Source organism: Perognathus longimembris, chromosome 13, assembly GCF_023159225.1.
Source record: "Perognathus longimembris pacificus isolate PPM17 chromosome 13, ASM2315922v1, whole genome shotgun sequence".
NCBI classification, from domain to species: domain Eukaryota; kingdom Metazoa; phylum Chordata; class Mammalia; order Rodentia; family Heteromyidae; genus Perognathus; species Perognathus longimembris.
Window position 1 is genome coordinate 35,089,037 of NC_063173.1, and position 22,113 is coordinate 35,111,149.

A 22,113-nucleotide genomic window follows, 5' to 3' on the forward strand; every position below is an offset into this window, starting at 1 on the left:
TGCCTGCCTCGGATACACGAGGCCCTACGTTCGATTCCCCAGCACCACATATACAGAAAACGGCCAGAAGCGGCGCTGTGGCTCAAGTGGCAGAGTGCTAGCCTTGAGCGGGAAGAAGCCAGGGACAGTGCTCAGGCCCTGAGTCCAAGGCCCAGGACTGGCCAAAAAAAAAAAAAATCTTCTATAGTTAAATTTTACTATCTTACTCAAATTCAATGTTTTTAATTCCAGGAGAGCTAGATAGGCCCTGAAGAAAATATGTGGGATTTGTGTGTGTGTGTGTGTGTGTGTGTGTGTGTGTTTTATCTATGCAAGTGTAGGAGTGACTATATTAAGAATGCAATAAATCAATTTTTAATAAAACTAACCACTTCCCAAAATACCCATAAGGAAGAATGTCTTGTGTTACATATGTTTTAAGAGCAAATAATTTTTTTCCTAGAAAAAGGGCAGATAACGTCAGGAGCTTTTAAATCATCAGCCAAAACTTCATAATAAAATGAAAGGTGATGGTCACTTTAAACACATTTAAAATGAGAAATATAAATAGATCTACTTTCTAAATACACGAACATGTTTTAAAAAATCTTCAGGCCCAAATGAATTATAAACTATAAATATCAAAATGTCATAGTAAAAGTATTTATTTAATATTTCATTAAGTAGTTTTTCATTTAGTAAGTATTAATTAAGGATAATAAAACAAAGAATGCTCGGCCTTTATATAGTACAAGTGAAGAAATAAGATCAGATGAAAGTACCCAATATGGCCACTTCCTAAATAATTAGTTGTTTTGGACTAAGCCTTGCAGTTAAAAATATATTGTTTCATCTCTAGGCACTCCTAATGAAGATTGTTTTTAAAGCATGTGTGCCGGTCCTGGGGTTTGAACTCAGGGCTGAGGAACTCTCTCTGAGTTTTTTGCTCAAGGCTAGCACACTACCACTTGGAACACAGATCTACTTCTGGCTTTTGGGTGATTAATTGAAGGTAAGAGTCTCACTGACTTCATACCCAGGCTGGGATGGGACCACAACCCTCAGATCTCAACCTCTGGGTAGCTTGGATTACTAGCTCATGCATAGATTTAAATTTGATTACAGATGAACTGATAGGATAATTCTATTGCAATAGCACACTTAAGCCCAAATGTGAAATGCGTGGTAATTTTTTCAAGGATTAGAAAAACAGTATCTTTAGAGATCTCACAAAGGAAATCTCATCTCTTGACACACAGACATAACTTCTGAATAACCTCTAGTAATTGACTGAAACATTTCTATCTGACAATATATTGACATGTTGTCATAATCAATCTCTCTGTGTGTGTGTGTTTCTGTTTCTGTTTCTGCCTCACTAGGAATCCAGGGCTTTGGACAAGAGTCACAATAGGCAAGCTACAGAGTCATAGTTCTAGACCCAACAGTTTTAGAAAGCTATTTCCCACAAAAATTGCTTAGTTATGAAAATGCATTAATTACATGTAATCATGAGTTACAAAAAACACAATACTGAGCTTTAAAAAAATTCCAACTTACTTCAAACCTTAAGGTTCCATCATGATTACTCTTTGTATTAGACAGGAAAATGTTATATTTATTGATGTTATTATTCAACTGTTTCATTATATCTTTTCTCTTTTAAATGGTTAAGAGAAAAATCAAATACATTTCTTTTAAGATCACCCAGTTAACTAAACCTTTACCACATACCTTTTGAAATATCTGTAATTTTTCTGCCACATAAATCGTAAAGATATCTAGCTGGTGACTCTAGATTCATTCTTGTTGTGCAAGTATCTAAAACCTATACAGGAAGAAAATCACAAACAAAGTATTATAGTAAGCTCTGGCTTAAATGGAATACATATTTAAAATGCCCCTTATACTATAAACCTATTAAAATTATAATGGTTTATGAAATGTGCCCAATATATAAAATAAAAATGATGCTACCAGTCCTTTTTCCTCTTAATTTTTCAGATAGAGTCTGGTCCTTTTGTCTACTGGCCTTGGAATAAAATTTTTCTATCTCTCCCTCCCCAAATAGCTGGGATTACAAGAATGTGCCACACTCAGCCATTTTTCATATTAAATTTTAACTACCTTTGTTCTTTTAAATTCTATTCAGGGATCATATCTAAATCACCATTTTTCCTCAATGAATGATGTTTGCCAAGAAGCCTAACTCTGGGTAGTCTTCAAGGTCCATTCTGTGCACATACTAAGAACCCTGATGCTGTCAAGAACATCATATGGCTGAAGATAGCAGCATTCATTAAACTCATCATCATCTTCCAGGGTTCCTCAATATTGCCCAGGTACCTCTGTTTCAAGTAATTTTCTCTCCCACTTTCCACAATGAGTATCCCAATCTTTTCCATTTGCACCCAGCTTCTTCCTTCCCTTTTAGCTTTCATTAGCTCACATGACTTCATAAAGAGAAAATCAAAAGTTCATTTTCCTGCTATTAAAGTTACAAGTCTACTGAGGGGCATCTGGTTTGGTTCCATATTTCAGCTATAATAAATAATGCTGCAATGAACATGGTTGTGATGGTAGCTTTAGTATGGCCTTCTATATGTCCGCTTTCTGTCTTGTCTGCCATGAGATGAGTAGCCTTTGTCACACACCAACTGACACAATGGTGGGTCTTCCCAGAAACACAGAAACAATGAGCCAAAGGACAATAGGCTAAAAACTCCAAGACTGTGAACTAAAAAATATTTTCCCTTTAAACTGTTTCAGTCAGGTATTTTGTCACATAAATGACATATTACTGACCTTTCAATTTCTGAAATTCATTTTGTTCACCCTGTTTTGGTTTGTTTTTGTTTTTGTTTTTTTAAATCATTGTGCTCTCTATCTGGAAAATGGTTCCTCCACCTTCCCACTATTGTCCATATGCTGCAGATAAATCCCATTTATCTCTACAGAAAGGCCTTTCTGGTGCCCTCTACTCCATATGTAATTGTGTGTTCATTTACAAACATCTTTATCTGTGTCCAAGCTAAAAACTCCATAAGAAGGGAATACTGGCTGTTTTTGCTTACTACTCTATTCTCATACTTACTAGACCATTAGTAGTCATAAAAATAGTTCAAGTTACTGAATGAAGGAAAGTTAGTATTTTTTCTAAGTTGACTCATTTCATTCTTAGTGCTATCTTTTAGTAAGGTTCTGATAAGCCAGGAAAATAAGTTTTGTGGCTAATTTTATATTTAGTACCAGAGCACTGGCCTTATGCTTATCTTAAGAAATAAAATAAGAAAATCTGTTTATATTTACAGGAGTTGTCTACCCAAAATCCATTCTCTACCTCAGCCATATTATACAAGGCTAAGTCTGTTTAAGGTTTCTTCTTTTGACTCAAAGAAGGCTACAAATATTTTGAATAGCCAAAGTTCTTATGGAAGTCACATGCCTCTTGTCAGCAAATAGTTTGGAAATGGATACATAATCTTATTATACAAATGAGATATGAGAAGGGGCCTCTGGGAAAGGTTTCTAAGTAGTCTCTTGTTATTGACATATTTTTTAAAAAGCACAAAATTCAGAGAATACAGCTGGAAGCCTGTCTGACTATGCTTGAGCTCTCATATTTCTGGATTTCTTGGTTTCTTTGGGTGTATATCTGATCAAAATTATTCTCTTTTTTTGGTACCTAAAGTCATAATAATTGCTATAAAACAGATGGCTATGTTCTTTTAATGATTAAAAACTGATGTTGTTAACTCAGAGTATTTATACAGCAAATAGATTATAATAGTATTTGCTATTTGAAACAAAGACCAAACTGTTTAACTAGGAACCCAAGAATCTTAGAATAATTTTAGCAAGCAGAAAACTACAAAACTGAATGGATAATTATGAAATTAGTTCTTTGAATTACTAAAAATATTTCACCTTTTGCATTAATTGGACTCATTCAGTAAGGAGAACTAAAACATCATGAAACTGTTGAGAATCTGTTTCTACTGAATTTTCTCCCCAACTGAAAAATTGGTCAAATAGATGATAAGTTCTTCAAGAATTAAAACTTGTACCATAGTACAAATCCATTCAGAGGCTAACATTTTACAGTTTAGAATCAGAATTACTACTATTATTTTAACCTGAAGATACTAGGATATTAGGTTGAATATATATTCATCTTATTAAGTACCTTAACTACAGTTTTCTATAAATCTAGGAGGCATATTTCCTCCCCTCTTATTTATCTTATTCTTAGAAAGGTAGGCATCAGATTAAACACCCAGAAGTACTTATTTGTTCTTATAAGTAATGAGCACCATCAATTATAAGAACTATTACTTCTTACAAATTTGTTTTTGTGTTATTTTGCTATTTTATATTAAAATATGCATGAAATGAGTAGCAGATAAATTTAATTAATTAATCCATACTCTTTAGTTATTTTCCCCCTTTTCTTTCTTTCCTTTTTTGTGGTACTAGCAACTGAATACAGTCTGGAACAATCAGATAAAATATCTACTATTTGCACTATGGTCCTCAGTTATTACTTTTCTTTGTTTCTTCTTTTTTTGTAAATTTATGAAACAAAATCTTTCCCAACTCTGCCTGGGCTAGTCTGAAACTTGTGTTCTACTACTTAGTACGCCTCAGATATTTTACTCTTACATGATCTCTTCTTGTAGGTAATTAAGTGGCCCACATTATAATGCTAATAGTCTTAATTTTTATATATGCTATATTAATTTTTAATTATCCAAAATTTTAAATATGAAGTTTGATGGGTATAAAAAATATATACATTGGCTTAACCTCCATCATGATGAAGATACAGAATATTGCCATTTCCATCCAAAACACCTCATGCTCTTTCTGAAACAGCTCAGTATCTGGTCAGAGATCACCACTGATTTGTTTATGTCATGAGAGGATAATTTCACCTGTCTGAAATTTCATAGCATATAACCTTTGATAACTGGCTTCTTCATTTTCCTCAATCTTATTCCTCTACATTGCTAAGGATTATTCCTTGGTATGGCTATATGATACTCTGTCTATTTCCAGTTGATACAATTTTGGACTGTTTCTCATTTGGAGTTCTAAAAAAAAACCCTATTAACATTCACTTGGAAGTGTTTCTGTTGACATGTTATTTCTCTCGATTGATGTCTAGAAATGGGACTGCTAGGTTACATGTAGGGTAAATACGTATAATTTTGTAGGAAATGGCCAAATTATTTTTGCAAAGTGGCTGAATATCCTTTTGCATTCTCATTAGCTAAAGGTGACATTTCCTTTTTCACTAACACTGGTATTATAAAATGTGATCTTTAAAATTTTAATGTGGGAGCTGGGAATATGGCCTAGTGGCAAGAGTTGCTCGCCTTGTATACATGAAGCCCTAGGTTCCACTCCTCAGCACCACATATATAGAAAAATCCAGAAGTGGTGCTGTGGCTGAAGTTGGCAGAGTGCTAGCCTTGAGCAAAACAAAGCTCAGGCCCTAGTTCAAGCCCCAGGACTGGCAAAAAAAATTTTTTTGATCTATTCAAGTAAGTATATGGTAGTAACATCTTGCAGATTTAATTTACATTTTTGATGATCACTAATATAGAGTATTGTTTATGTGTTTTGGCTGATTTCTATGTCTTTACTAAAGTTTGTTATTTTTATAAATTGAATCATTTATTGTCTTAATATTATCAGAGATCTTTATATATCTTGAATACAAGTATTTTGATAGAAATGTTTTCTAAATATTCTCTCTGTAGTATACTTGTCTTTTCTCTTTATTAATACTGTTTTTAGAAGAGTTTTTCAATTTGGATAAAGTACATTTAAGAATTTTTGGTTCATGTTTTTGTTTCCTAATTAAGAATTACTGGCCTACTCAAGGCTACACAAAATTCTCCCATGTTTTTTATGATAAGTATTATTTTCTTTATTAATTTACTAATTTATGCTGGGATAAGGTAATTTCTTATATCTAATTGCTTGGACAACATCTGTCAAAAAGATTATGTTTTTCTCTCTGGTGTTGGCTCATGCTTTTAAGCTCAGGAGGCTGAGATCTCAGTATCATAGATTGAAGTCCGCACGGGCAGAAAAGTCTGTGAGACTCAATTGCCCCTAACTAGCAAAAAAGCTGGATTAAAGGTGCGGTTTAAGGGCAATAAAGTTGAGCACAAGACCCTGAATTCAAGTCCTGATGCAGTGCACACGCACATACACACACACACACACACACACACACTCACACATTCACACATGCAAATAAACAGTCTTTTCTCTACTGAACTACCATATGAAGGATGATGTGTGTGTGTATGTGTATACCTTAGCTTTACTTTGTTTCTTTGCTCTGTATGTGTACTCTCATTTTAAAACCATTTTGTCTTAATTCCTTAGTATTATAAGAACTGAAATAAAGTAGCACATCAATGGAGTCCACAGTCTTAAGAAGGACTTAGCATCATTTTCAATAATAGAGATAAGCTAGAAAACATTATGAGAAATAAGCCAGTCACAGAAAAACAAATATTGCTTGACCACACATATGAAAGCTAACAAATTTATGGAAGTAGAGAGAGGGCTAGTTCCTAGGAGCTAGCGGTGGCTCATGTGGGAAAATGACAAGATGTTGTCAAAGGATACAAAATGTCAGTTGAGAGGAATAAATTCAGAAATCTATTGAATATAAAGATAAATATTGCAAATACCAAAATTAAACACAGTGAAAGTATGTGAGTTTAATCATTTCACAATGCACTTGTTTCAACATCATGTTGTATATTCTAAGTAGACATCATTTCAAATAAGTATTATTTAATGTTTTGAGGAACTCCTATACTGTTTTCCATAGTGATTGCCCTAATTTATAATCCAACCAACAACATATGAAGATTTATTACACAGGGTAGGTCCCTCAATAATACACTAATTTGAAATGGGATGTGAAAAGAAAATTATTTGTCTTCTTCATCATCAAGTGTGAATTTAAACTGATATTCAGTAAATATTTCTTGGACAGACTGAAAAACAAATCTAATCCAAGAATGCTAAGAGGTATTATTCCTTATCAATGAGTAAAAAATTCTGTCAGTGTGTTTTTCTGTATCTATAGAAATGAATGTTATTTTTCAAATACTCTCTTTAATAAATCACATTGACTTTCTTTTCTTTTTTTTTTTCCAGTCATGGGCTTGACCTCAAGGCCTGAACATTGTCCTTGGTTTCTTTTTGCTCAAGGATAGCACTCCTACCCACTTGAGCCACAGTGCCACTTGTGGCTTTATCTGTATATGTGGTACTGAGGAATCGAACCCAGGGCTTCATGTATACGAGGCAAGCACTCTACCACTAGGCCACATTCCCAGCCCTACAGTGACTTTTTTTTTCTGCTGAAGGCTAATGCTCTACCACTTGAACCACAGCTCTACTTCCAGCTTTTTTTTTTCTGTTTATTTAGAGATAAGAGTCTCATGGACTTTCCTGCCCAGGCTGGCTTTGAACCACAATCCTCTGATTTCAGAGTTTGATACCAGAAACTCTGTATCACTGAAAAAAATGTCTTGTGTTTTCATTTTTAATGCTTATGTTAAATCATTTTAAAGTATACATACACACTTGGATTTAAGATGTAAGAAGGCATGTAGCTATAGCAATTTCAAATAATGAAAAAAAATTGCTCCTGAAGTTTAAAAGTAAGTTCTAGTGCTAGCTGTTCCAACTGACCCATTTTCTCTGAAATATTTTTTCTGAGCACTCTCAAGTAAATGACTTCTTATTATATGATTTAGTGTCCAGAAAATAGATAAAACTAACCAAAACTCATCATTTTATTGATAAGGTAAATACAGAGAGTAAGCTAATAAGCCTTTCAGTTTAACTATTAATTTCATGTTGATGTTCTTAGAAAATAAAATATATGCAACATATCAATATATGTGTAAAATCTTAAAAACAATATTAATAAAAGAACACAGAAATAAATATACCATTTCAAATTTAATATCACATTTATGTCTTTACTGTCCCTAAACATAATATTAAAGACTCTAAGGACTCACCTTCATTGGTAAAATGAATAAATATTTAAACTGAAAATTCTCATTCATTTTTATTTCTATTGACAAAATTCGTGTTTGTTTTTCTTAGAATTACAATCAAGTAAAAATGATTAATGAATAATTACTTGAAATATCCTAAAATACTCTAAAAATATAAGCTGCAAAGCTCATGTTAAATAAGACAGTTGGCTAGTTGTAGCCTCTTGAAAATAAAATATATTGTCAAAACCTGTATTTAAAACATGTTTTCATGTTTTTAATCAGATTTTAATCTATGGCATCAAAAATCATTCTACTTTTTAAATAATCACTATTGACAGAATTTCCTTCATATATCATGAAAAGCCCTTAAAGAAGTTCCAATACACTAATTATGCGTGAGTGACCTCTCTTGTCGGAATTTATCTTCAGCTTCCTTAATCATACTGTGTTACTCCAGGTGCTCCCTTTAGCATCTCTTAAAATTTTCCCAAAAGTACTTTGACTATCAGGAAAATCTCCTCTTATGTAGTTACTGTTTATATGTGTAAACAGTTTACAACCACAAATTTACATTTTGTTCAGTTGAATTAGGGCTTTCTTAAACTTTTATGTTTTAGGTTGGCTTAGGCTTATTGAGTTATTTTTCAAATGAACAAGTAGCTAAAAAATAGTAGAAGCCTGGATTTTCCTCTGGTTTAACTCTACCTAATAAAGTCTATTACTTATTTATACCTTGATAGTCATATAGATAATTCCTTTAGTATTTATGTATTGGTCATAAAGAAATATCTCAAATTGGAGCAAAAAGAGGGTTTTATTATTGTTTCATTCACTTTATCATCTTTTTCATTATTTTCTTTACAGTATAATTTCATAGTGACAGTGCCAATATACAGGAAACTAAGCAAAATGAAGGTGAAACACAATTAATATTTGTGAGAAAAAATAAACATCATTCATAAGAGAAATACTGTCCTGGGTACTATTCATGCAAACTACCACTACTTTGTCAGTGAACCCAAGAGATAATGAGGAAAGAATACAATATGTCCACCATGGTGTTAACCCTTTTAGGACTTTGCAGCTTTGCATTTTCCATTATCATTGGCATATAACATCCACATTTTTTTCTGAAATCCTTTAGCAGCCCATGAATACATGCATTTAATAGGCACCTTATAGAAGCAAATCACCCTACGTGTGATTACTAAAAGCTATAGGATACAGATTCAAGTTTTAAATGGATATTCAGTAGTTCCAGAGTTTATTTAAAGAAATCTTATTTGGGGCTCTCATTTTAAATTTCTCAATTAGTTACTCTACTGGGGTGGGTGTAGGCTTCCTTCTGATTCTCCATTTATGATTAAAATAGTTATTGCTCCTTGGCTGTATTCTGAGTTTCCAGAGAACTTCTTTGCTTTGACTGAGTTATTTTACCACCCATCCCCAGTAATTTTCATCATGTTCGACTTCTATACAGTTAACTTCACTTTTATAATACTTTGTGTCAATCCCAAAATAGCTAATGTTCCTAATATTGTACCATGGAATAAAAACTTTTAAAACAAATAAACCAACATCTTATTTCTGTTACTTATTTGGCGATAAGTAACCTATAAATATGTAAATAGTAATGGGTATATAGTCATCTAGAATTAGTATATTATCCTATGGTTATAAGTACTTTAAAAATTAAAATTGTATTTGCAAAATGAATTGTCCTTTTCTTCTAAATTTTTGTTGCTTCTGCTCCATTAATTTTCTGTTGAAATTATATTTACATAAATATCCACAAACATTGATTACTTAATTATGTATTATTATGTTTTATGAATTCAGAAAAAATCATAAAAGTCTACAATCTATATAAGGAAAATAAAGAAGTTGAAGACTTCCTGGATCACGGAGTTTCAAATAAATTTCTCTCTAGAGACAAAAACCAAAACAGCAGTGACAATTCTACTTATACTAACCTTTCATCTAACAACTGTAATCTGTAAGAGTAACTATTGCTCCAATTTTAACACTAAGTCATAGAATTACAGAGATTGAACTGAAGTGAGCCCTACAGGTTATCTACTCTAGTATCTTTCTCCAAGAATGACTGCATTTTAACAATCCAAGAGATGTCCTTCTTTCTTATTTTTCAAAATCTCTAGAGAAGAAGATGTTGCAACAGGCTTAGCAATTTACTGTGCTGTGTAATATCCTTCTTTTATCATGATCCAACGCTCCACATAAGAAAGAAGGAAACAATACTTTGGTTCTGTACTTTTTTTTTTTTTAACCAGTCCTGGGGCTTTGAACTCAGAGCCTGGGCACTGTCTCTGAGCTTCTTTTGCTAAATGATACCACTCTACCACTTGGGCCACAGCACCACTTCTGGCTTTTCTCTTTAAGTGGTACCAAGGAATTGAACCCAGGGCTTCATGGATGCTAGGCAAGCACTCTACCACTAAGCCACATTCCAGTCCCCTGTACTTCTTTTGTAAACACACTTAATGGCCTGTGGTTATAGACACACACACACACACACACACACACACACACACACACACACGACAAGTGATGAAGCTAGTGTTATTTTTATCAAAAATTTTTCTAATGTCTGGATAATCATTCACCTAGCAATATTCAAATTGTAATATTCTGGTATAGCAACTTATATCTAATTATCTTATGTTCTTAATAATTATTTACTGTTAGTACAAACAATATTTTCTATTATATGTATACTTATGATTCCTGAAGATAAGAACAAAAAATTTCTTAGAAATTTTCTTCCTGAGTGCCAGGTATATAGTCTTAGTAGAAGATCACATGGAATCCACTTGGAACTTTGTGAAACTAAATCATTCAAGGTCTTATAACTAGTATGCAGGGAGCCAATGCATAGCCTTAGACTGTTTGGTTATGTTTTATTGTTTCCCTAGTACAGTCTTAAGAAATTTTAGTGACTCTTATTATTATTTCTAAGTAGCTTCAGGATTGATCAGAAAATCCTGACCTATTAAATTTTTTTTTCAAATTCCTACTAGTTTTTCCTATCTAACCTGGTATTGGGAGTATTAGCACCTTCTACAAGCCTATTGCTTGTAATTATAAATAATACTTCAAATTCTATCTTATTAAAATCCATTTGATTTCTACATAATTTTACACCTATCACGGTATTTTTTTGTTTATTTGAGTATTTTTGAACAAAGTTTTGTTATTTCCAACTTGGCTTATTTTATAAAACAAATATGTTTTATGGTATTTTATTCTAAATAAAGAGAGGTGGTTTTGAGATTTGAAGCTAGTTTTTAGACTGACTTCAATGTAAATGTAAACATCATGTAAGATATTTAAGCAGCTAGAAAGTTCTTTCTAGTGCAAATATAACTTTTTCCTAGGTAAATGGGTTTCTGTGGTATCCAAACAAACATCATTTCTTTGTTGAGATAATTCATGCTGGTAGTCAAAAAAAAAAACACCTCACTTCTAAACAGGTGAGTGTTTAATTTATATGTTATAATCCTATCCGAATATTTCAGCTTGTTAGCTGATAGTTATTTAAAAAGGGGAAAATAACATTTCAAAGACCATCAAAATTAGAATTTTGTTTTATATTTCAGTATACCATACAATATTACCTTTTTTATTGTCTCCTTTCCCACTGTAATCGGTTGCCCATCCTGCCCTATGCCATTCTTAAAGACCAGAATTCGGACTGAAGTCTTCTGAGTGAGCTTCTTCATTCTAACAGAAAGAACAGGTTTGGTTTTCTGTCTTTTAACATCAGTGGGAAGCATCAGCCCCTTCATTGTCCAAGTTACTTTCTTCATTAACAACAGATGGTCTGGAAGATAATTTTTTTTAAGTCAAGTCAATATTTGGCTTCAAAATGAAAAGTGGACACATCATGCTTCCACTCTCCCCCGCCCCTTACCTATATCCCATATACTGGCCAGTCTCCACTTCAATGCTGGTTCTCTGAAATACTACCACCAGCTTCCCACTAACCGTGACATAAGCTTTTGCAAGCTGTCTGCTCTGATAGCCTGCATAAATCATCATTTCTGAAGGGAACAGATGTTCAGGGTATGAAAGAGTAATACCACAATTTAGTCCTAATTAAAATTCACCTTAGCATGCCTTGATCACTGATCACTCACACCCAGCTGAAAGGCTCCATTGCAAGGTTCCATGTTCTTTGCTTACTATATAACAATGTGGGTCTGAACTCTGGTGAAAACTCTCCTATGATCTCTTTTCTATGCTGCTTTAAAGATGATGACCTCTAAACAATAACCTTGCATTGTAGCTCTCCCATAATTCGGCTGACCTAGATGATGCTTCTCTCTAAAACACCATTGGTAAGAGATTCAAATTTTTTCACTGAAAAATGAAAAAGGTTTCATTTACAGCTTACTTTGACCTACGCATTTCCAAGGATGAATTTAAATTTCAAACTCCCACTAATATTAATGGGAGTGCAAATAAATTACTATGTATTGTTTTGAAAATACAGGGGTAAGAACAGGAACTCTGCACAATGCATACAAAGTTGCTGTCAGTATCCTTTCCTCTCCAAGGTTTCATTTCATAAATAAATAATTTTCACCTGAGCTACTTACTTTATTTGTGCATTCAATTTATTTTAGATCATTTTTACATATATTGCAAACAAAGATCTCTCCTACATCTGTTATTTGTCCTAGTGAGAGAGACATAGTTTTATTTACAAAAACTGAAAATAGCCGCATTTACTTGCTTGATCAACTTTTGAAGTAACCCCAGTCTGTTAATGATTACCAACCTCTTTGGTCTAGATCAGGCACTTCACAGGAAGTTGACTAATATTGATATGCAACACAGTATTTAATAAACTTCAAGTTTCAGAATGTCCATATTAATTTTAATAACATTTTTACTTCTCTCACACACATACATACAAAATTTAATTTTGTAAAAAGAAAAAGTGTTTTGAAATAAATTACTATACTTTCCATTTCCCAACTTCAACTGATTCCAATTCATATTGAATCAGAATCCAAAAAATTAGACATCGATGGCTTCACTTATATATTAAAGAAAACAGGTATTCAAATATATGTGTATATCTCCCTAGCATCCTATTTACTGTGTTCAAAAAGTGGAAATCAAATGTTTATCAATGGATGAAAGGATAAGCAAATTGTTATATATGTATGACAGAATATATTTAGCCATTAGTAGGAAAAAATTCTGATATGTTCTACAATATAGAGGAACTTCAAAAAGCCATTACTAAGTGAAAAACAAGTCAGACATTAAAAGTGATATGTGAGGGCTGGGGATATAGCCTAGTGGCAAGAATGCCTGCCTCGGATACACGGGGCCCTAGGTTCGATTCCCCAGCACCACATATACAGAAAACGGCCAGAAGTGGCGCTGTGGCTCAAGTGGCAGAGTGCTAGCCTTGAGCGGGAAGAAGCCAGGGACAGTGCTCAGGCCCTGAGTCCAAGGCCCAGGACTGGCAAAAAAAAAAAAAAAAAAAAAAGTGATATGTGATATAATTCCATTTATATGAAATTTTCAGAATAAATAAACTCAAAGAAATAAACTATAAATTGAGGTTTGCCTAAGGCTGAGAGGGGAGGGAAGTATAGCAAAACTTAGTGAGCAAATAGTTTTACTTGAGAATTATGGAAGATTTGAGAATTTATTTGAGAATTACTGTTAGACATAGGTGGTTGTAGTAAAACCTTGTGAATGTAGTAAACACTACTAAAATGTTCACTTAAAATCAACTAATTTTATGTTATATTAACTTCATCACAATAAACAAATAGAAGGAGGTCTAAAAATATCTCTCTGACAATTTTTTTAAACTTGCATTTCTCAATGAAAGAATAAAACTAATAAAGTATTGTGGTTTAAGGGGAGATCCCTCACTACCTGGGTGCCCCCAGAGAGCTTCACATGGTAGGAAAAGTGTAAATTCTGCATTCAAACTAGGTTTGAGTCCCAGGTCTATTTCTTAGATTATATATCTCCTCTATATACAGAATTCGTTAAGTTCCATTTGAAAACAAGGGTTCCTATTAGCCAGACATTGTCTTACATGATTTTCAGTTATTCCTTCAGTCAGTCCTCTCAATCACTTCATAGTATAGTTAATACTATATTCCTTCATAGGGTAAGAAACTGTGGTACTGTGTAGTAAGTTAACTTGCAGGTAGTATGTGGTAAAACTTGGATGTGAACTCAATTTGCCACTCTTCCACTACCATATATATTTTTGCACTATCTCAAATTCACTATGTCTAAAGCCAAAATTTCACATCAGTTTACACGTTGCAGTTCTTGTTTCTGTTAGTTTTTCTGATTCTCCCACAGTAGTCTCTCTAAGCAATTGCTTATTCATTTAGTGATTTGATCAAGGCACCAAAGTAACAACCATCAAGAGGACAGAGCAACATGAGTGTCTCTTAGTCTCTTGGGGACAAAAAGTGGAAGACCACTGTGAAGAAGAGGCATCTGAAAGCAAGGCCTACACAAGCTCTATGAGAATCTGTGGGGAAGATTATTTCAAGCAGAATGAAAACCAAGCACCAAAAACCTGTAGTTAAGAATGAACTTGGTATCTTTATAAAAGAAAAAGTTCTGATGGGGCGATCATGTGGACAAAGCCAAAGGCAGAAAGGGGCCAGATTGTGTACGTCAAGGTTTTAGATGTTATTTGGGATGTGTTGGAAAGCTGTTAGAAGGTTCTTGGCATGGTGCTACTTGAAGAAGAGACTAGAATAGAGTTTAATAACAACAGTTGGTACCCCGACAAGGTGACTTTCTACCAGGCAAGCATACCCCCAAACTCCAGCTGCTGTGACTCTTGGCTGCTGCCATTCCACAGCTGCACCCTTCTCCTGAGAATTGCCCTTGGCAGAAAGGAACCTAGCCAGGTAATACCTTCAGGTTTTTCTCTATCCTCTTCTAACTAAATCGACTACAAAGACATAGCCAATGACTGACTTCAGGGAAGTCTTTCTGCTTCAGGGAGGGGCCACTTGGTAGTGTCTTGCATATTTGACTGGGACTAGACCTCACCTGACCACATGGCTTGGCTGTACTTCTTCCTGTGTTCTATGCTACTTCCTTTGCTCCTCTACATGTTTCAGTGTCTTGTCATTTGTTTAAATGAGTTGGTAAAAAAAAATTTTTCTTTATGCCACATTTCATAAACATCGATTATGTAAAGTAGATTTTTCATAATTTACATAATGTACATGTGGGCATACATGTATGTGTTTTTATTTTAGGGGGTCCTGGGTTTTGAACTCACAGGCCTCATGCTTGCTAGGCAAGTGCTCTACTGGTCTAGCCCTTCTTATTTTTGCATTGATTATTTAATTCTCTATTTTACCTTCATTTTTGGTGGTACTGGGACTTGAATGCAGAGCTTTGTGCTTGCTAGGTTTACATGATTAATCTGAGCCAAACCTCTTGTCCTGTTTTTTCACTGCTTATTTTGAGAACAGGTCTCACTTCCCACCCAGGTATGTACCAGCTTACTGTAAGTTTTATATTGTCCCTAGGGTCACAGATGCTTATCACCCTGTCTAGATTCCTTTCTGTGGAAATGGAATCTTGTGGATTTTTCTGCCTGGGCTGGCTTGGCAACATAACTCCACCAGTGTCAATCTCCTATGTATTTTTGCATGACAAGTATACTTGACTGCATTAAACTGTGGGCTAAGAAGGGGTCTCACTAACTTTTCTACCTTGCATGGTCTTGACTCGTAAGTGGCTAGGATTACAGGTGTGAGCCATCCATGTCTCCCTGCACTGTTTTTCTTTTTTGTTGTTGTTTGTTTCTTTTATTTTTTTAGATAGGGTCTTATTTACTGTATGGCACATACCTGGACCATGATCTGTGTATTTTAGGCTTCCTGATACAGCTAGGATGATAAGCTCACACCACTAGACCCAGATATTGGTTGAGGAGGAGTCTGTTATGTAGGCTTAGGCAGGCTTGAAATTGCAATCGTTCTGATCTTAGCCTCCCAACTAGCTAGAATTACAGATGAGAGCCACAGTGACTAGCCATACCTACCAAGAGACTTTTTTAGCAAATGAAAGCCAAGGAGAACTGGAATTAAACTAGAAAGAGCCCTACAACATTTAAGATAAACATTTTACATGGATCAGAGCTCATTTTGGGAGTCATGTTTTTTTCCCAGGAAATACTTTCCAGCTCGAATATCCCTCTCCTTCACTTTTTGTGAAGATGATACCCAACTGTACTGTATGTATGTCCTGTGTGGTTGAACAGACCATGTTTACTTGATGCATAGATTAGGAGTCTGTGAGGACTAAAAATATGAATGCATTAAAGCTACTCTTTTATTTTAATAGAATGCATTACAGTTTAATATAATTATAGTTCTATTACCTCATAACAGCTAAAGACCTCTTACTCACATAACATATTTAACTAAACTGTAAAAGATCCCATTTCTGAAGTTCCAAGTAAGTTTTCTGAAAAGAACTCTAGAGGGATCTAGGAAAACTAAAGAATAAAGTAAAAATTGAAGCATCGTTTACAACAAAAATTTATGTGTAGTTTTTAAAAGGTACTCAATATTACTGATATTGATAAATATTGAAAAATGACTGGCAATTTATAAAATTTCTATGGAACAACAAACTTTTAAACAAACCTGTAATTCAGTCTAATAAAAGACCACTAAGGATGACGAAAATACTTTACTAGATAGACAGCTCAGAGCGTGGGCTCTGAAGCTTAGTTTCTTTCATCTGAATCTTAACTTTGCCTCTTACTAGCTCTGAAACCATTTGAGGACATGGATTGCATTTTCAATTTGTACCTTTGTTATCTGTTTCATTGTAAGCAACAGTGATTGTTGAGTATTTAGCAAAATAATGAGTTAATCATGTATTTCTAGTGTAAGCACTTGCTTCTTAATGCATAACTGGCACCAGATACAGTGCTTGGGACACAGCAATGCTGGACAAATATTTGTCAGCCATATCAGAGCAGAACATTACTATTCTTCTATTAGGTAATTACTAGTCTGATACTTGGTAATATTTTCAATATGAGCTATCTGATTAGGAGTTTCATTTCCAGTTTATGTGTGTTTTGAGAAAAGATTAGATAAGTTAATTAGATTAACTTGCTACTCAATTATTTGAATGCTGAATCTACTAGGTAATTATAATATGTATCATAGAGGCTAATATAGAGGAAGAAATAGAAAAACAAAATCATACACAATGCATACTATCTACTGGCTTCAGAACTGTGAAGACTGAGGGTTGGAAGAAGTTTGGAAATTATTGACTCAGTTGCCCATTTTATTCACTCAATTATTCCCTTAATAAATATGCTTCCCACCTATGGATACCAGACACAGCAAACCTCAAAGAGTTCTTGGCCTGGGTGGACAAAGGGAGCAAACACCATGTGAAGGTATGCATATGGATTTAAGGAAGCATGAAGTGGAGCTTCTATTATAGCTTATAATGGCCAAAAACAATGCCCAGAGGAAGGTTATGAGGCAGGAATTGAAGACTGTATAGAAGAGACAAAAATTTATTTAAAAAAGGAAGTATAATCTAGGAGGTGGAAATAGTATAGGTGAAAATTGAGTCAGTCCCACAATGATGTATTGGACCAATGGAGGAGACTGAACCTAAGGATTGCCAGGGATAGAAGAGAGCAGGAAGTAACTACATCTGTACCTCACACCAAACACTAAGATCTACCATACCTTTCAAAGCAGGCCAATGTCTTCAAGACAGGTGAGGCTAATGGATACACTTACTTTACATTTGGGCAAAATCTGTTTCCCTACAAAAATTAAAGCTATTGCATGAGGAAAAGGAAAATCTGAGGAAACCCTTATCAATATGAGATGGTACTTTTAAATATCATTGAGATGGCCATATAACTATATATCCAGAAATGAGGCTGAAGTCAGTCATGGTGGCATATATCATAGCTTTCTTTCCTCAACTATTCATTTCCTATCTCTTCAACTGTATAATGTCACTTTTAATAACAAGTCTCTTCCTCCATTGTGTTTTCCTTTGCTTGCTTATTCTCCTTTCCATGTTGTAAGGATGGTGTTCTGATTTTAGATACAGTGCCCAGATAATCAGAGGTTGTTACAACTGTATCACACCCACAGACTACTGTCAACCTGTAACAGAACTGGAGCGTCATTCCCCTTTTCTGCTTCCACCCATTCACAGCCCAATCAACAAGATAAAACAGGAGGGAAGAAATAATCAAGCAAGGGTATTTGTGAGATAATGTGTGAAAGCTGAAAGCCTTCTGTCTCAAATTTCTATAGGATCTTTACAGAATCGTTGTTACACTTCTGACTATTGTCTGGTCTTTACAGTACAACTGTTAGCTCCTCTAAAACACAATTAATTTTGGGCTGGCCTACTTTAATTCCCTGTCAAATGTGAACATTCACAAATTTATGTGTTAGAGTAGGGAATTTTAAATATTTACTTCTATATATCAATTCACTGTGGGCAATCAAGCAGACAATTCTAAGGTCTTCCCCCTTTGTACCTTTCTGAGATTCAGATGGTTCACCATATTGAATTTAATTTGGTCCTTAATACATCCACTGAACAGTAACATACGTGTATTAAATGCCAGGCCTTATGCCAGAAAATGATGATAAAAAAGGCAGCCATAATTTCTGCCCTGAGCAAACTGACCTAGAGGGGATAACAAACATGTTTTGTTTTGTTTTATTTTTACCAGTAATTACAATCTGATGGTGATAAATACAATGGACACAAAAGAGAACACTGAGTATGCAATGTGAAAAAAATAAAATGCACACATTTTAACAATAGGAACTTTATGGAGTTCCCCATTGGATTGTTCTCGAAACCTCTGCCCTATCAAGAATGCCCTCAGCAAAGTGTCTGCCCTACAGAGCCAAAGAAGGGGCTATTTTCTCATCTTACCATCTAATTACTTCCTTTCACTTTGCTGGCCACACCTGATATTTCCCCAAGCAATGCTAACTGGAACTGTATCAGTCCTCTTCCCAGGTACTTCTTGGAGAGTTGAGTCCACTGAGTAAAGAGATAAGGCAGTTGTTGGACTTTTGTAGGCTTTAAAGGTCAGCATAATTTTGGAAAACACATCTCTAAAGTTCCATATGCTTAGGGACTGAAAAAAATCATGAGTGTATAACTGTTCATGCACTCACTCAGAAAATACTATACTCCAACCATAAGAGACATTATTTTGAAGAATTTGTATCCTAGTTTTTCTTTCTCTCTCCCTCTCTCTCTTTCTTTTTCCTTCCTTCCTCCCTCCCTCCCTTTCTCCCTCCCTCCTTCCCTCCTGCCCTCCCTTCCATCATTCTGTCCTTTCTTTTTTTTTGTGCCAGTACTCGGACATAAACTCAGGGCTTGGGTACTGTTCCTTGGCTTTTTCATTCAACGGTGGCACTCTACTACTTGAGCCACAGCTCCACTTCTGACTCTTGGTGGTTAATTAGAGATATAAGACAAATGAAGTCATTTGAAGTCTGAAAGATCATGGACTTTTCTGTCTGAGCTGGCTTTGAGCTGCAATCTTCAGATCTCAGCCTCCTGAATGGCTAGGATTACAAGCATGAGTCATTAGCACTTGGGCCTACTTTATTTTCATGGATTACTTTTAACCAAATCATGAAAAATGTAAAATATTTTCCAGTTTGATATTCTATTAAAGGTTACTCTAAAATATAAGTAGATTTTCTCAGCTGATTTAAAAAATGCAATGCCTATCATCAAATTAAATAATTCTAGATGCACCTCTCATCATTATTTTCCATTTTACATGTGTCAGACAAAAGAAAAAACCTTCCTTGTTCTACAACTAGAGTAAGGGTAGAAAACTTGCAGCTTTAAATCCAAAAGCTTAATAAATATCTTAATTTAAAAAAATCCCTTCTCTTGTAGTTGGATAATACACTTGAAAATACATTAATGCTCTATCTGTCAAGTAGGTAGAGATAATGACATTAACTATGAAGAATACATTGTTGTATGGGTGCAAGATGAGTTTATAAAATATGAATGCTCTGACAGTAAGAAAACACACTGCTATATTCAATTATATCATCTTTTCCAAACACAATTGCTTCTGTGTTTGGTAAATAGATTAAATCCAGGTCACATTCCTGTGTTCAATTGAGTTTCTAGTCACTCCCTTTCCTCTAAGTACTTGCGCTCTTTGTTTCTGCATGTTCTTAAGTGTCATCATTTATTGCTATAGGCATGATGGCTATACTTAACTAATAATGACAGTGGTTGTCATTAGATTTTAACTCAGTAACACTAGTCTGACATATCATTTGAAGTATGTCTTCAATTTAAATTTGATTAAAATTACAAACATCCCATCTATTGTGCCAATCAAAATGTTGTCATCCTTTCCTTGAACTTTTCTATGAACTTTTACTAAATAAGTTGTGGCAGCTCAAAGATAAGGCTAGCCTTAGGTCATGAATGTTTTTTAAAATACAACTTTTGGAATACAGCAGAGTAAGGCCATTTAGGGCTGTTTTTATATACCTTTGGTAGAGTTCAAAGATTCTAACTTAGAGCCTCACATCAGGATGTACACAAAATTGCTTACTAGATACAAATTTGGTCATATTTCAAAATCTCAGACCAAATAAATGTCTTTGGTAGCAAAATCAGGTACATGTGACAATTGGTGTGAAATGTGTGGAAACAAGTTTAGGAAATGCTCACACACAGAGAAAGGAAAATATATAAAAAGCAAGAGGAAGACAATACCATATACACATATATATGTAAGATACGTGTGTGTGTGTGTGTGTGTGTGTGTGTGTATCACATGCAAGATTTTTACATCCATTATTTTATTTAGTCAAAATAATGGTGTGAGGTGTATAACCTTATGATCCATTTCTGGATGAGGAAACTTGGGCTTAGAGATTAAGGGACTTGCCCAGACTTGCTTTTCTGGTGATAAAAAAAGAAATAAAATTGTCCTTGCTGCTTTCCTGAACCTGGCCAGCTACTCTTGGAGAGTAAATTGAACAGAGAGTTCTCATTAATCTTGGAATCTTAGTTATCTTTAAAAAGTATTTATTGTTATTGTAAAAGTGATGTACAGAGAGTTCACAGTTATATAAGTCAGGCAAAGAGTACATTTTTTTTTGGACAATGCCACCTCTTCCCCTCCTTTCTCCAATTTTTCCCACTCCCTACCCACAAGTTGTATATAGTTCATTTTCAACATAAGGTCTAGTGAATACCACTGCTGCATTTATTCACTCTTTGCCGCCCCTCCTAACCACCTAAAGACAGAGAAATGAACAAACGAGACAAAAGCAATTGAAAAGAAAAACAATAACAAAGAAAATAAACAACCTCTCGTTCCCATTTCCTGGACTTCATTTTGATAAATGAATTCATTTGATAATGAATTCTACTGAATAATCAACAAAAAATATTGTTTCTATAGTAAACATGATTGTCTGCCTACTGAAAAAATAGTCAATATGTTTAATGAAATTAACAGCAAGATAAACTTAGAAATCAGACTACTCAGCAAATTTTTAATTTGTCATTGAAATCAGTTAGTTATTTTAGAATATGTCTCTTTCAAAAGTGTTACATTTGATTTTAGATAATCAAAGTCTTGTTTAATGTGTACTTAAAATAAAGGTAATCTTAATGGCAAAAAAATGATAAAATAATGGCATTCACAGGGAAATGGTCAGATCTTGAATGAATAATATTGAGCGAGACAAACCTAAAGCACAGAGGACAAAGGCGCATGGTCTCCCTGATATGTAGTTGTTGGAGGGGGAGGGGAGAACAGTAGAGATCATGTCTGTAAAGCAACAAACTTCTTTTCAAATGGTATTTCTACATATTTTGGTCAGCGACTTTAGATCATCTCTCTAAAACCAAACAATTACTAAATAAACATAAAAAGGTCTCAACAGCTACATACATATGATTATATAAGATGAGGCTAATCAAAATGAACTCCAAGAGATGGAAACAGGAGGATTTTGCTGTTGTCAATTTTTAATATACTAGG

At 34.3% G+C, this 22,113-nt stretch overlaps 1 protein-coding gene across 1 annotated transcript in view; it reads right to left on the reverse strand.

The window, feature by feature from the left end:
* LOC125362741 (doublecortin domain-containing protein 1-like) overlaps positions 1 to 22,113 on the reverse strand; it is a 211,940-nt gene that overhangs the window by 149,366 nt on the left and 40,461 nt on the right. The window contains exons 8-9 of the mRNA XM_048361661.1: positions 11,660 to 11,865; positions 1,714 to 1,807 (exon numbers count right to left, since the gene is read on the reverse strand). Coding sequence (XP_048217618.1) covers positions 1,714 to 1,807; positions 11,660 to 11,865 — 300 coding nt within the window. The remainder of the gene's footprint in view (positions 1 to 1,713; positions 1,808 to 11,659; positions 11,866 to 22,113) is intronic.